The sequence below is a fragment of the Tenrec ecaudatus genome, chromosome 10, assembly GCF_050624435.1.
Source record: "Tenrec ecaudatus isolate mTenEca1 chromosome 10, mTenEca1.hap1, whole genome shotgun sequence".
NCBI lineage: Eukaryota > Metazoa > Chordata > Mammalia > Afrosoricida > Tenrecidae > Tenrec > Tenrec ecaudatus.
The window spans coordinates 1,867,938-1,883,734 of NC_134539.1; the positions used below are offsets into that span (position 1 = coordinate 1,867,938).

At 60.8% G+C, this 15,797-nt stretch overlaps 1 protein-coding gene, 1 long non-coding RNA gene, 2 other non-coding genes and 1 pseudogene across 4 annotated transcripts; 1 reads left to right on the plus strand and 4 right to left on the minus strand.

Annotated features, from left to right (window-relative positions):
• Nucleotides 1-426: 426 nt before the first annotated feature.
• LOC142457787 (ergosterol biosynthetic protein 28 homolog pseudogene) lies at nucleotides 427-854 on the minus strand (annotated as a pseudogene).
• Nucleotides 855-7,930: 7,076 nt separating this feature from the next.
• DIPK1B (divergent protein kinase domain 1B) lies at nucleotides 7,931-13,798 on the plus strand. The gene is made up of 5 exons (XM_075558899.1): nucleotides 7,931-7,993; nucleotides 10,150-10,284; nucleotides 11,987-12,094; nucleotides 12,199-12,375; nucleotides 12,650-13,798. Exons 1-5 carry the CDS (start codon nucleotides 7,931-7,933, stop codon nucleotides 13,460-13,462), a joined length of 1,296 nt encoding a protein of 431 aa, XP_075415014.1. The 3' UTR covers nucleotides 13,463-13,798.
• Nucleotides 13,799-13,909: 111 nt separating this feature from the next.
• LOC142457789 (uncharacterized) lies at nucleotides 13,910-15,450 on the minus strand. Its single transcript, XR_012786389.1, has 3 exons — nucleotides 15,074-15,450; nucleotides 14,529-14,646; nucleotides 13,910-14,145 (listed from the first exon to the last, which is right to left on the minus strand). It is a non-coding gene; the product is annotated as an uncharacterized LOC142457789 (long non-coding RNA).
• LOC142460575 (small nucleolar RNA SNORA43) lies at nucleotides 14,357-14,491 on the minus strand. The gene has a single exon (XR_012786754.1). It is a non-coding gene; the product is annotated as a small nucleolar RNA SNORA43 (small nucleolar RNA).
• On the minus strand, nucleotides 14,907-15,038 carry LOC142460630 (small nucleolar RNA SNORA17). The gene has a single exon (XR_012786802.1). It is a non-coding gene; the product is annotated as a small nucleolar RNA SNORA17 (small nucleolar RNA).
• Nucleotides 15,451-15,797: the final 347 nt, after the last annotated feature.

Here is a 15,797-nt window from a genome sequence, read left to right on the forward strand (position 1 = left end):
TTTACACCCTGTGAACAAACACGCCGTACACTTTGGGGGAGAGGATGGCATCTGAAAGGGCGCCCCAGTGGCAATGACTGTGGGGGAGGATCTAGGCTGTTAATGCAAAGCCAGCCGTGAGAAGCCACCCGCTGCTCTGGGGTGGAGGAGGCAGTCTGCTCTCCTCAGCCTGGACACCCCACCCACAGGAGCAGCTCTGCTCTGTCCTGTCGCATCACTGTGGGTTGGAAACGACTCAATGGCAATGGGTTATATCTTTTAAAAATCGTTTTAAATGTACAAAAATGAACCCAACAACCTACAAAAAGCTAGAAGCGGACCGGAGGCCTAATGACAGGCCAGAAAGGAAGGAAGAGCAGCGAACGGCGGAGGAAGGGGCTGCCTAAGGTGGAAGACGGTGGCATCTCGGCAGCGGCGGTGTTGGCTTCAGTTCCTCTTCTTCTGTCTTGAAACCGCTCTCTATCCAGGGACCACAGCCCGGCCAGCATCCCGAGGACGAGGACGGAGGAGCTTGCTACCATCAGGGGTGCCAGGACGCCAATCGCGGGGGCTGCTGTCCCAAACACAAACAGCCCGGAGAGGAAGTGGCCCAGGGTCAGGAGGAAGGTCCAGAGCGTGATGTGGCAGAGCGTCTTATTGTGAATGCCGATGGCACAGAGGCAGCGAATCCCGGCCGAGAGCAGGGTCCAGGTCCCAAAGATCCGAGCTTGCAGGCCACTCTCCAGGTCTGGCTTGCCCGTGTAGAGCTTCTCCTAGAGGAAGATGTGGTCTCGGAAGCTCTGCAGCGTGTTCCCCATGCCTACGAGGGAGACCATGACCAGCCAGCTGCGTAGCACGTTCAGGAACCGGCCCATGGCGTGTTCTGCCTGGAGCTTGGTCTCCCAGCACGGTGGCGGCGGCGGCGGCTAAGAAGCTCCCCCAAGCCACCTCCAGCCAGGAAGCCACCTCTCTTACATTTTTTATCCTTCTTTTTTTTTTTAGACTTTTATTAGGGGCTCATACAACTCTTATCACAATCCATACATACATCAATTATGTAAAGCACATCTGTACATTCATTGCCCTCGTCATTCTCAAAGCATTTGCTCTCCACTTAAGCCCTTGGCATCAGGTCCTCTTTTTTCCCCCCTCTCTCCCCACTCCCCCCTCCATCATGAGCCCTTGATAATTTATAGATTATTATTTTGTCATATCTTGCCCTATCCAGGTCTCCCTTCACCCCCTTTTCTGTTGTCTGTCCCCCAGGGAGGAGGTCACATGTAGATCCTTGTAATCAGTTCCCTCTTTCCAACCCACTCTCCCTCTAGCTTCTCAGTATCGCCCCTCACACCCCTGGTCCTGAAGGTATCATCTACCCTGGATTCCCTGTGCCTCCAGCTCCTATATGCACCAGTGTACATCCTCTGGTCTAGCCAGACTTGCAAGGTAAATTCAGATCATGATAGTAGGGGGGGAGGGGAGAGGAAGCATTTTTTAGGAACTAGAGGAAAGTTGTATTTTTCATTGGTGCTATATTGCACCCTGACTGACTCATCTCCCCTAGACCCCTCTGCAAGGGGATCTCCAGTGGCCGAAAAAGGAGCTTTGGGTCTCCACTCTGCACTTCCCCCTTCATTCACTATGGTAAGTTTTTTTTGTTCTGATGATGCCTGATACCTGATCCCTTCAACACCTCATGATCGCACAGGCTGGTGTGCTTCTTCCATGTGGGCTTTGTTACTTCTGAGCTAGATGGCCGCTTGTTCACTTCAAGCCTTTAAGACCCCAGACGCTATACCATTTGATAGCCGGGCACCATCAGCTTCCTTCGCCACATTTGCTTATGCACCCGTTTGCCCTCGGCGATCGTATCATGGAGGTGTGCATCCAATGATATGATTTTTTGTTCTTTGATGCCTGATCCCTTCGGAACCACGTGATCACACAGGCTGGTGTGTTCTTCCATGTGGGCTTTGTTGCTTCTGAGCTGGATGGCTGCTTGTTTATCTTCAAGCCTTTAAGACCCCAGATGCTATATCTTTTGATAGCCGGGCACCATCAGCTTTCTTCACCACATTTGATTATTCACCTGCTTTGCCTTCAGTGGTTGTGTCGGGAGGGTGAGCATCATAGAATGCCAATTTAATAGAAGAAAGTATTCTTGCATTGAGGGAGTACTTGAGTGGAGGCCCAATGTCCTTCTGCCACCTTAATACTAAACCTATAAATATAGACACATAGATCTATTTCCCCATCCTCATATATATTTGCATAAGTACATGTCTTTGTTTAGACCACTATAAATGCCCTTTGCCTCCCAGCTCTTTCCTCTGTTTCCCTTGACTTTCCTCCTGTCCCACTATCATGCTCAGTCCCCACCTGGGTTTCAGCAATGCCTCTTTGTTACATTACCCTTGATCATGCCCTACCAGGCCTCCCTCACCCACCTCACCACCAATTTGGATCCCTTGTTCTATTACCCCTGGGTTTGTTAACACCACTTCCTTTCCCCCCACCTTTCCCTCTCCCATTTCCCCTGGAACTGTTGGTCCCGTTGTTTTTCCTCCAGATTGTTCATCCAGCCTATCTTATTTAGACAGACCTGCAGAGAATATAACATGCACAAAAACAAGACAGAGCAAAACCAAGCAACAATATACAACAAAACAACAACAAACCACTGACAAAGAACAAAACAAAACACAAGAAAGAAAAGCTTGTAGTTAGTTCAAGGATCATTTGTTGGCCTTTTGGAGTGTTTTCCAGTCCAGTCTGTTGGGGCACCACGCCCGGGCCCCAAAGGCCCACTTCAGCATTCCATGGGCACCTTGCCGCTCCATTCCCTTGCTGTTCCGCTGCACTCCCCCAGTGCTTTGCCTCAGTGTGGTGGGATCAGGTCGGGTGCAATTCCCACACTGTGTCTCTGGTGCTGTCCCCCGCAGGGCCATGGGTCAGTGAGGGGTGTCATGTCTCACAGTGGGGCCGGCCATGTGGTCCTCTCTGTGGACTGGCTGCTCTAATTGGGGTCATCGTCCTCACGGCCAGGGAAGTATTTACTTCTGTCAAATAAATGAAATTTTGTCTTGGAGCATGGTGTAGCGTGGGCACTTGTAGGTGGGCATATCTGCAGTGTCTCACTTCCTAAGACCATGGGAAATAGGTGTTTTCTGATGGTCTTAGGCGACCCACAGGTTGAGAACCGCTGGTGTAGCGTAACCCGTGCAGACTGCTGGGATAAACAGGAGGCTTTTTGCTCCCTTCAAGAGTCACAGCTGGGAAGCCCAAAGGGGCAGCTGTCCCGTGTCCTGTCCTGCAGGGCGGCTGTGAATGGACTCTTCGGCGGGCACTTTGAGTGGTTGAGTGGAGTGTCTGCCTTGAGACACGGTTATGGGGCTCAGCGGGCAGCAGCACCCCCACAGAGGAGATGGGAGACTCGGGTCCAGTGGGTCCATCATCACGGGCCGCGCAACTCGGGGAACGTGGTCATGTCGCTGAGCTGTACGCGTGGACACCGCTGAACCAGTGCCTGTGCTGCGGTGCATCTCTTCAACAAGATAAAACAGAGCAGGAAAAGTATATGCCGGGCTGGAGCCCTTGTGGTGTGGTGGTGTGTTGGGCTGCTAACCAATCGCAAGGTCGGCAGTTCAAATCCATCAGCCACTCTGTGGGGGAAAGAGGAGGCTTTCTACTCCTGTAGAGATGGACAGTCTTAGAAAGCCACAGGGCCATTCTGTTTTGTGCTTCTAGAGTGGCTGTGAGTCAGACGACCTGGTGGCACAGTGGGCAGTGTCGTTGCTGTGGCTGCCCAAGGGCGTGGAGTGCAGAACCAATCACTGCCAGGCCCTCTGCCTCCTCACCACCGACGTCTGAGCCCATCGCTGCAGCCATTGTGCCGATCCAGCTCATCGAGGGTCTTCTCTGGTGGGGTCAGTGCTGGGCTGCCAACAGAAAGGGCAGCGGTTGGAATCCCTCGTCTGCTCCGAGGGTGGAGGCTGAGGCAGTGGGCTTCTACAAAGGTCCACAGCTTTGGGACCTTCCGGAGCAGTTCTGCTCCACCCTACGGGATTCTGTGAGTCGGGGAGCACTTGATGGCTGTGGGTTTGTTTGGCCAAGCGTGGGGTCCTTCTTGGGGATGGGTCTCTCCTGGGGGCGGGTCTCACTAGCCCTGCTTCTCAGGAGCACTCTGGCTCTCCTGGCCATCCACGGCCTTTTCAATACTCTCCCCTGGTGCCACAATGCTGCAGCATTGCTTCTTCTTGGATTTTCCTTATTCACACTTAAGCTAAAATCATTTGTGGTTTATCTGAAGTTCAGATCTAGCCAGCCGTCCATCCTGAAATTCATCTGAGGACCCTGTCCACCGGATTGGAGTATGGAGCAAACACACACACACACACACACACACACACACACACGTCAGTGTTGCCCTCTAGAGGACAGATGGAGGGCGGTGTCTGCCCTGTCCACCGGATTGGAGTATTCACACACACACACACACACACACACACACACACACGTCAGTGTTGCCCTCTAGAGGACAGATGGAGGGCGGTGTCTGCCCGGCCTGGGCTGGCCGGGACACATAGCTCTTGGAACAGCTGTGACCTGTGATGTGAATGTCTGACACATGTCTGTGTGTGCCCGAGGGAGTGCCCTGCTCCCACTGCCGTCCTTAAGCAGAGGGCAGCCCCTCATGGCTCCAGGCTGCTATCAATGTGGGAGCTTCTGGGGGTCACTGAGGGACTTCTGAGGGTCAGATGGAAGGGGGGCTGCGGTCACTATGTGGGTTGGATGGAAACTGTCGGAGACAGCAGGGGAGGGGGTGCTGTCATCATATGGAGTTTCTGGGGATTGGGGGGGGCTCGTGAAAATGGCCTGCCCAGCCCACCCAGGGTCTGACACTGTGCTACTACCATGTGGCTCTGATGCCAGAGTTTGACTCCCTCTCCCCCATCAGGACCCCTAGGAACAACAGGGATATCCTGCTCACTTGCTGCTGGCCCTGGCCTAGCCTGATTCTGACCTGGCTCTGCACTGCACCTCAGTCTTGTCCCAATCTTACCTTCAGCCCCCCTGCTCTGCCCAACAGGTTCTCAGCCTTCTCTGTTCAACACACCCGCTCCCCCAAAAACAAACAGGCTCATGGAGACCGTATAGGACAGAGAACTGCCCATGTGTGTTTCCCAAACGGTGAATCTTGATGAGAGTTAAAAAGCCTCATCTCTCTCCCTAGGAGCCGCTAGTGATTTTGAACTACTAGACCTTGCCACCTGAAGCCCCACCCGTAACCACTATGCTACTGGGGTTCCGGATGCTCTGCTCCCCTCCTTCAAAAGGTACAGCTGAGACTTTATACCTGTGCCAAGGCCCCAGCCCACATGACTGGGTGGGACTATGGAAATGAGGCGCTCGGGCCTAGCTCAAGAGGCTGATTAGCTCTTTAATGTCAGGTCCAGGGTGCCCTGGTGGCCCAGAGGCCATGAACAAGGGCTGTTTGAGTCTGAAGTCAGAGGACACGTGGCCTTGGTTTGGACCATTTTTACAGAGGCCAAAGCAGAACCCAGGCCCATGTCTGTGTAGGGGGCCAGTCAGGGTACAGTGATGGGGTGTCAGGGTCCAGTGGAGAAGGCCTGCATAGGAGGCACCCTGGGCATCAGAAAGTGATGTGTGTGGGGTCAGGGCATAGTGGGGAAGGCCAAGATAGGGTCCTGAGTGGGCCATTGGGTTGGGGGTGTCTCCATGAAAGGAGGGTTCTGGCTGTCTGAGCTGGGACTGGCCCAGAAGAAGGGGCTGAGGTTGGGGGGGGGCACTATTTGTGGTGGCAAAGACTCTAAGGTAAGAACCAGGTGTCTTTCAGGATGGGGGCGAGGGCAGAGATCACAGAAAAGGGGCAGTGTGTGGGTCCGAAGACTGTGTTCCTGGGGGGGTGTGGGCAGAAGCCCCAGGAGCAGGGTCCGGGAGCCCAGCCAGTGAGGCTCCTGTGGGGCTGCACTTGCTCCCAAGCTGACCCCGCTGGATGGGGGAAGTAGGCGGTGGTTCCTTTTCTGAGTGTGCCAGTGAGGGAGATGGGTGGTTAATAGCCCTTGACTCGGAAAAGCGCCCCACAGGACTGGGCCCCCATTGGGAATTAAGGGCCAGTCCCAGGGGAAGTAAGAGTAGAGGAAGTGGGAGCGGGGAGGCCAGCCTGCTCACCCAGAGGGACCACTATCACAGAAGCCAGAGTCCATTCAGGCAACAGGTCAGTGTGCCAAGGATGCTCCAGTCTTGTGCGTCCCCAACTTGAACTTGAAACCCCATTAAAAGTATCCCATGTCTTCTCACCGTTCCCCACCCTTCTGGCACTTGTTACACTGGTACTCTGGGTGAGCATGTCGCTGTGGTGCAGGAAGCACTTAAAGAAACGGAAGGAATACAGTCACTGAACCAAACGGCGCCGGTCCACATCCACCCATTTCAGGAGACGGCTCGTGATCGAGGAACTGCCCGTGCTGAAGGCGTCCAGGCTTCTCTGAAGACCTCAGCAAAGAGCAGGCCCCAGGGATCGAGGGAATGCCTGCTGGATGCTTCGGCAAGCGGGAAGGCGCCAGAAGCAGTCCCACGGATACCAAGACATTTGGAAGGCAGCTACCTGACCACCGGGCTAGAAGAGATCCGCCCCTGTCCCCTCCCAAGGGGAAGGGACGATTGAAGGGCACCGTGAAGATCACCCGCAAACAGACCGTTGCGGAAGGGCTTCCAACGCGGTCGCTGCAGCTCATCTACAGGGACCCCAGAAAGGGAAGCCAGATGCAGGGACCGTAGCAGGGCAAGGGTCCCCGGCATCCCATGGGTCTGGCTGGCTGAATGCAGGGCGTGAGGATGAGGTGGGCCCAACCCAGGCCACAGTACGTTCAGTCGCCCTCATAGGCCGAGACAGCTGGACAATGAGTGAGGAAGAAGGCAGAAGAATCGTGTCTTTGGAATGGGGGTGCTGTGTGAAGAATATTGAAGAACCAACCTGTTTCAGAAGGACAGTCCGGGGGCTCCTTAGGGCGAGGATGGTGAGACTTCATCTCCTGTACTTGGACGTGTGGTCAGAAGGGGCCAGTCCCTGGAAAGGGACGTCCTGCTCAGTAAAGCAGAGGGCTGGTGGACAGAGGAGGAAGACCCCGCGGGAGATGGGTTGAAGCAGTGGCCAGAGCTGACCGCTCACATGGAGGATGGCAGGGGCAGGGGGCGTGTTCTGTTGAGTTCCCGGCCAGGTCTGAGTCAGACCTGACTCCCGGCCCCTGGGCACCACAGCAAGGAGAGACACCCTGCTGGACAGGACATGGATGGACACGGGGCTTTCCAGGGCAGGGTGCTATCTACTCCGAAGGAAGGAGTCGGTCTCAGAAACCCACAGGGCGGTGGGGGTCGCTACGAGCCACAAATAACTCCGGAGAGGTGGGGCGAGAGGCTGCCTCTGATCGCCATTCCGGGTTAGCCAGGGCTGGGGGGCGGGGAGCGCGTGCGGCCTCGGGCAGGGGGTCGCCTGGGCTCCACCGCCGACCAGGTAAGCCTTCCTGCGGGCCAAGGAGACCAAGGATCGAAAACGGGAAGGCTCGCCGCCCAGCCTGGACACACGGGTCCGGCCCGTGCCCACCGTGCTCGCTCGGGCTGGCTCCGGCTCCCAGGACGTCGGCCGGGCCGGGTGGCTTCGAGGCCGGCCCAATGCCGCTCAGGGATGGGGGTCCTAGGGGCTCCCTCCCCTTCGGTGCGGCGTGGTGGGCGGCTGGGGTTCCGGGCCGCTCTCCCCACCCCTGCCCCCCGCCCCCGCCCGCCGCGATCGGCCGTCAGAAAGGCGCGCCCTCGCCTTTAACGCGGGCGGGCGGGCAGGCGGGCGGGGGGCGCGCGGGCGGGGGCGCGCACGGCCGCCGAGGGAGCGCGCCGGCCGAGCCGAGCCAGCGCCCGCCGGGCCCGCGCCCGCACCATGCGGCGGCTGCGGCGCCTGGTGCACCTCGCGCTCTTCTGCCCCTTCTCCAAGGGCCTGCAGGTGAGCCGGCTCGGCCGCGCGGCTGGGGGGCGTCCGCGGCGCCCCGCCCCGGGGCCACCCTGCCGGCGCAGGCCCGGCGCCCGCGCTCGCCCCCGGACGCGCGGAGAAGGAGCGGGGCGGCGCGGGGGCGCGCGCGGAGGGGCGGCGGGTGGGCTCCGGGGCCGCAGGAGTTAATGGGCAGGGGCGAGTGGGCGCGCGCTGCCGCGGGGGCTGACCCCTGTCTCGGGTCCCCTGCGCTGGCCTGCTGGCTTAAAAACGCAGGCTGGCTTTCCTGCCATGGACGCTCGGTACCAATGCAAACGCCCTCTGGAGGGGAGGCGTCCCCTGGTCCCGCCAGCCTGGGCAGGGATGAGCCTGTCACATAGTGACCTTGGACCAGTGCCCTCCAACCGCCTGACCCCTCTCCCATCCTGCACTGCGGTAATCAGGGCCAGGCCTGCATCCAACTTCCACTGACTCTGAGAACCACCCCATGACCCTGCAGACCCACCCCACAGGACCATCCGTCCAGGGCTTGGGGCAGCAGGAGCCCCTGGGCCATGCCCTTGGGGGAACGGGAGTGCAGCTGGTCTCCATGGGAAAGCCAGCCTCTGGGCTCCTGCCCAGGCATGGGGCTGAGGTGCCAGAAACCATGGGCTCATCCCATCCGGGCCGGAGGTTGGGGTGTGAGTTTGGGGCTTAGAGCTAGTATTAGGATGCCTCTGGACCTGTCCCCCACGCCCTCCAGACTGGGCGATGTAGGAGCCTGGCCCAGTACAGTTCTGAGCGTGGGTCACTGTCCCCAGACCTCTACCAGGAGCTGGTCCAGACTTTGTCGGCCTGGCCAGTCACGCTCCCTCCGGCAGGCAGCCCGCACGCATGGTAAAGGGGTGTCGGTGGGATGGAGGGCACCCTGCCTGGGATCTGGGCACTGCTCAGGGCCACTCTGGTGGCCGGCCAGTGGTCCACAGAGCTTACCAGCCCTAGGCACTTGGCAGGGGTCAGGGCTTGGGGTGGGTCGGGGGATCTTGCTGGTCACCTGGCCTACTCCTGTCAACCTGCCAGAAGAACCAGCTGACAGGGAGGGGGAGGAGCCCCAAGGGGTTGGTGCCCAAGAGGAGGGGGCCCGGAGCCTGACCAGGAAGCGTTGGGAATCCCCCAGTTTATCCTTGCCCGACCCCGAGTCTGAGCCAGGGGCCTCTATTGTTTGCTGCCCGGAAGCAGTCTAGCTGACCGTGGCCTGCCGGACCCCCATACATCTTTGCTTTCCTGTTTTCTTTCCAAACACTTGAGAGAAAGTCCAGTTGGTGCCAAAGAGTGGGGCTCAGCTGGACCTGCTGCACACCTGTGGCCCGAGGGACCCCACCTTGCCTCCTGGGGTGGTCCCGGGACCTCAGGATCCTTCCAGGGTGGCCAGCAGTCTGTCCAGGCTGGCACCCTTGCCCTCCGAGAGGAGCCAGTGGCCCTGGCACCCAGAGCTAATAGGGTCTGAGTGAGATTGGAGATCTGCGCTGTCTGCCCTGCTGCTCCGCTCCATGGGTGGGCCTGGCTGGTGGCTGGCCACTGCAAGGACTGGCTAAGCCCCAGCTGTCAGCCCTCCCTGGAAGCTAGTCCATGCATGGCCCCAGGCAGGCTCAGCCCCTGGCTGGGAGGACTTTGTGGTCAGTCACACGGCCTCCTGCCACCCTGCCCCTGCACAGTCTGGAATCCAGGGCCCTGCCTCTTGGTCAAGCCTTTGGTGGGTAAGGCGTCCCCTGGGTGCCATATCACCCTTTGCTGGCCACTCCTGGAGCCTGGGGTTTGCTGGGTCTGGGCTGGGGAGGGGGGAGCTCAAAGGCGGTCCCCAACTGGCACCCTTGACAGCTCCAGTTTGGGGTAGTGGGATGGGAGACAGTGCCCTCAGTTCACTCACGCCAGGTCTTCACTTGACAGCTGGGGAAACTGAGGCAGAGAGGTTGAGAAGGATGGGGACTTCCAGCTGGGGCCCCACCGGCAAGGGTTGTGTCCTCTGCTGTGGGGCTCAGCAGGTGCAGCTGGGCTGGGGGTCCTGAACTGGGCTGGCCCTGGGCATTGGAACATCCCAGGAGAGGCCAGGCCATCCCAGCCTCCGTGAGGTTTCTGTTGGCTCTGACGGGTCTGAGGGCCGGCTCAGGGTCCCAACACGTGTCTCCCCGCAGGGCCGGCTCCCGGGCCTCAGGGTCCGCTATGCCCTCCTGATCTGGCTGAGTGTCCTGGCGGGCAGCTGGCTGGTGTATGTGCACTACTCCTCCTATGCGGAGCTCTGTCGCGGCCATGTCTGCCGGCTGGTCATTGTGAGTGCAGGGTGGACGCTGGCCTGCTCCCGGGAGGGGGTGGTCGCTCAGGGTCTTGTGTCCTGGGGGAGCTGCAGTGAGGTGGGAAGGCCGAGGTGTTTGAACAGGAGATGCAGGGGCCAGCTCCACCCATGGGGAGCCTGTTCCCATGGGACTTGGGTCAGTCCCCCCAACACTCTCCCCCACCCTCCAGAGCTCTGTCCTTTTCTGGTCTTACAGTGTCCCTGGCAGCGTCCAGAGGCCAGGCCTGGGCGGGCAGCAGGGGCTTCCTCCGCTCTCAGCCAGGGTGCGGATGACTCCAGCTACTAGCAGGGGCTGACGGACAAGGAAGGGGGCAGAGGAGGGTGGGCCTGGAGTGGCCCAGGCTGGGTGATGGGCTCCTGTAGGTGGAGGGGCCTGGAGGGGGTGAAGCAGCAGGGTCTGAGGGCCACCAGGAACAGATTGTAGACAGTGGGCAAGGTCCTGGGGAAATTGAGGCAGGCAGCAAGACCTGGCCCAGGTGAGATGTGGGGTCCTGCGGGGGGGTAGTTCTGAGCACCCACTCTACGCTGGAGCCCTCCTCCTCCAAACTGCCAGACAGGAGGGGCTGACTGATTTTCCTGCCCTCACCCCCACCCAGGCCCCCTGTTCTGGCTGCCTGCTGTGCTGTGTTCAGGTCACGATTAGGAGTGAGTGGCCTTTCACACTGCCATTGGTCCTCCTGGTGCTGCCCAAGCCCTCACCACTGTCCCCCACCTCACAGCACACCAGGTTCTGGCTCCTCCTACCCTCTCCCCTCACCAGGAACCCACCTTTCTTGCTGGATCCCTAGGAATTGCAGGTTCCAGTCCAGGGCTGGGGTGGGTAGCAGTGAGCCCCAGGACATCATTGTGGGCAGAGGCCCCCCCACCTGCGGATGAGGGGGCAGCTACCTGGCTGGGCCTGCATCTCCCCAGTTCCTCCAGGCTGGTTCAGGAGGCTGCTTGACTGGGGACTGCCGCTCCCTCAGATGCTGGGGTCTCAGGCTGGTGGGAGCAGGAAGACACCCCCTGCTGAGGGACACAACCCTTGTGGAGTCCCTTTGTGAGAGGACAGATGTAGGGCCAGGGAGAACCCTGCTGAGCCCTACTGTCACTACCACCACGGGAAGGGCTTCCTCCGTCTGCTGACCTGGGCCTCCCCTGAGCACCCTGATTCACAAGCCGGTCCTGCCACTGGGGGCCAGGGTGACCCTATGGGGGTGGTGGGGAAAAGCAGACGGATGGGTGGGTATGGAAACTCCCAGCAGCTCCCTGAGGCCTCTCCCACCAAAGGCCCCCACCCTGGGCAACGATCCCCCAACACTACTGAGGCTCTCATTTTGAGGGGGGCTCTGAGCCCACCCCACAAATTCCTTACCCACCACTGAGCCTGGTGCACCCTCTGGTGTCTGAAGCCGGGGTCTCAGCACTGTCATCCTTGGGCGAAGCCCCCACAGGCTAGCTAGGTGGATGGGGGTGGGGTGGGGGCAGCCTCTGGCCAGCCCCCTCTGGAAACTGGCACATTGGGCCACCAGCCTCACAAGGAAGGCTAGGGGGACCTGCCTCCCCCTGTGCCAGTGTGTGCTGGTGGTGATGGGGTGGGGGAGTGGGCAGGGCCAGGCTCTCTGGGTGGAGGGGAGGGGGCCCTGGAGGAGTGGTACCCAGAGCTGCTGCCAGCTGGGTCCTTTCTGCTGCCCCCCAAGTGTGAGCAGTACCACAAGGGCATCATCTCAGGCTCCGTCTGCCGGGACATGTGTGACCTGCACGCCGTAGAGTGGAGGACCTGCTTGTCATCGGTGCCCGGGCAGCAGGTGAGGACCTGGCCGGTGGGGGTGGGCTGCCAATTTGATGGACCCCCTGTGGCTCCGTCTAGAGGGGTGGGGTGGCCGTCTCCATACTTCCTGGCTCCGGGCAGGTGTACAGCGGGTTCTGGCAGGACAAGGAGGTGATCATCAAGTGTACGGTACAAGAGGCCCCGGGCACAAAGGCCCGGCCGGATGCCGCCCCCCGGCCTGAGCTGGTGCTGTTCAACAAACCAGTGCGGGGCACCTCCGTAGAGGAGTTCCGCCAGATGACCTTCAGCTTCCTCAAGGTCAGTCATCTCGGAGACTGATGTGGGGGGAGGTGGATATAGGGGTGCAGACAGACACCAGTGAGAGGTGCAGGAGGAAGCAGAGGTACCGGCCTGGGGCCCGCAAATGTAAAGAAAGATGGGGGAGAGCAGAGGGGGAGGGGCCGGCGTGAGGGGGCTGGCCTCTCACCCTCGGCCAGTTCTGCCATCCACTTGAGTGCCCATCCCCAAGGGAAAAACACTGAGGTACCCTGGAGACCCCTCCATGCCGTCCCCCACCACTTCCCCGGTGCAGGCAACCCTGGGAGACCTGCCCTCGCTGCCCGCACTGGTGGGCCAGGTCCTGGCCATGGCCGACTTCAACGAGGACAGCCGGGTGTCCCTGGCTGAGGCCAAGTCCGTGTGGGCGCTGCTGCAGCGCACGGAGTTCCTGCTGCTGCTGGCCCTGCAGGGCCAGGGCCACACGGTGCGGCTGCTGGGCCACTGTGGGGACCTGTACCTCACTGAGAGCCGCCCGCCCGGCTCGGCCCAGGCCACCTTGCTGCCGGCTGCTCTGCTCCCACTGCTGCCTGCGGCCCTGCGCCATGCCCTGCAGCAGTGGGTGGGCCCTGCCTGGCCCTCGCGGGCCAAGGTGGCTGTGGGCCTGCTGGAGTTCCTGGAGGAGCTTTTCCACGGAGCCTACGGGACCTTCTACCTGTGCGAGACCACGCTGGCCACCGTGCGCCACACAGCCAGCTACGACTTCAAGATGGCCGACCTGCAGCAGGTGGCACCTGAGGCAGCTGTGCGCCGCTTCCTGCAGGGCCGCCACTGTGAGCGCAGCGAGGACTGCACCTATGGCCGGGACTGCCGGGCGCCCTGCGACCGCCTCCTGCGCCAGTGCAAAGGTGACCTGGTCCAGCCCAACCTGGCCAAGGCCTGCGAGCTGCTGCGGGGCTACCTGCTGCCCGGTGCCCCTGCAGCCCTGCGTGCGGAGCTGGGCCGCCGGCTGCGCACCTGCACCACGCTGAGCGGGCCGGCTAGCCAGGTGGAGGCTCGCCACGCACTGGTGCTCAGCCACCTGAAGACACTGCTCTGGAAGGAGATCTCTCACACCAAGTACTCCTAGCTGGATTGGGTTGGGGGGGGCAGGCACCCCCTGGGCAGTGGTTCATGTGGAGTCTGGGCTCCCTCCAATGCTGGGGGTGACCTCATGAAAATTCCCTGCCCCCCAGCAGGAGACCTCTGCCAGGAGCAGCCCCCAGTTCCAAGGGGGAGGAGGGGAAGGGCCCAGGCAGCCTAGCTTTTACTGGAGGCCCTGGGGGCCACTGTCAGTTTATGGGGATCCATCAGGCTGCCTGAGATCACAGGATTCTGGAGGTGGGATATGCAAGGGGCAGACAGGGGCCTTGGTGCCCCTGCAGCCTCCCACACCACTTCAAAGCACTGTGTGGTGTAGCCTGGGTCAATGGGCCAACCAGAGGCAATGTCCTATTGGGTCTGGGACCAGTTCACACCCCCCCTCAATTTTCCCAACACAGAAATAAATGATCTCCTCGGGAAAAGAGAATTCCACACACCACCTTCAGCTCACTTTATTTCCAAAGGATTCCTTCTCCACGGAGCCTCTGCCAGACCCCACCATCCTCCCAGCAGCCCTTAGCTGGCAGCTGTGTGGCACAGACACAGGGTCATCTTCAGTCCACACCTGCCTGTGTCCCACTGAGGCTGTGGCGCACCGTGCCCTCCCCACCTCCGTGTCTGCCAGTGGGATGTGCTTCTGGCATGGAGGGGGGCTCCTGCGGTCTGTACCTGTGGACAGAAAGCCAGTCATGAGAGGGAGCCCCTCCTGAGAGGGAGGGCGTGGGCTGCAGGGCCAGGAGGCTGCAGGTACCTGACGCGCGCCCAGCACCCTAGAACAAAGCCAGCCTTGTGAGGGAGCCCCTCAGAGCATGGGAGCCCACACCTTCATTTGAAGGGGCTGTTAAGAATGCCTTGTGAAAGTCACCCTCACCCCCGTGGGGAATGTCAGGCTATAAACCATTCTTAGCGCCCACGGGTGGGGGCACTGAGTGTAGAAACAGCCACTTCCTCTCGGCCCACTGCTGTCACAGGCACAGCAGAGTGCCACCCCCGGTGCTGGCTGAGCCAGGGCAGCCCCACTCCCACTGGGGCCTGGGATGCGCCTTCCTTACCGTGGTCTGTGGCTGAGTCTTGGCAGAAGGGTGGTGGTCAGTCGGTGACTGTGGCCAGTGCCCACGAGCAGGACATCACCTGGCTTTGTGCATTAAATTAACCAGCCAAGGGGCTGCACTGAACGGGGGACAAGGCAACCAGTCAGCTGTGGATGAGCCAGCCCCCTCCCAAGTCACCCTTAGACATAGGCTTGCTTGGACCCCCCCTACAGTGGGCAACGGCAGCTTTCAGGTGTCCTGCCCCCGAAAGACAACGGTGCCCATCACCTGTCATCCAGCTCCCATGATCTTGTCATTTTGCAAAATGACTCAGCAGGGGAACCCCCCCCCCAACCCTTCAGGTTCCCCAGGTGGCCCAAGTCACATAGGTGCAATAGGACTGTGGGGCTAGCAGTCATCCTCAGGTGGTTCACGTCAGACCCCTGAGCCTAGACATAGCCCCTCTTCTCTCTGCCCTCTAATGACACAGCTGTGACAGGGTGGCCACGCTGCAACGCCTCTAGGGGCAGTGTGACTGGACCCGGCACCGGGAAGCTGCCACTCACCAAGGGCTGGGTAAGCAGCCGTCACTGCCCGTCTCTGGAACACATGGCGGCGGTGGGTGCGGGTCGCACCTGCACGATCGGTTACTCGCCTGCCCCCGCCATTCTCGGCCCCATTTGGATGGGGCTCGGGACCCCGGGCCCCGCCTCGGGCAGAGTGGCCGTCGTCAAGCCGTGCAGCCACTCTCAGTAGCAAGCTGGTCCCGGCCCGGCGGAGGGGCGTTGGGGGGGGCGGCCCTCGCGGGGCGCCGACCCGCCAGGACTCGAGCCCGGGCTGTCTGCGGCCGCGTGTCCCCAAGGGCGCGGAGCGCGACGGGCGGGGGAGCAGCCCCCACGCCGGAGGACGGGCCAGCGGCCCAAGCAGCCGCCATGGCAGTCGCTTGCGCTGCCCGGAAAGGACGAGGGAGGCCACGCTGCGTCTTTTATAGTCGGTACGGCAGCCCGCGAGGCCAATCCGCGGGCCCGGGGTCCGCCCGCCCGCCCAGCGGCGCCCCTGGCGGACGCTCCAGCGCGGGCCGCCTCGGAACCTCCCTGCTGGCCCTCACCTGCCGCGTGGGCGAGGGGCAGCCAACAGGAGGACCGCTCCCTGGACGCAGGTCTGCTGATGAGCCCGCTCTGGAAGGAGACAGTGGAGATGGCTTGCTGGGTTCTGAAAGTCCACTCCGTCACTATGCACACGGGAGATTCTTGAAACCAACGCACTGACATAAACAATCTGCACGCGATC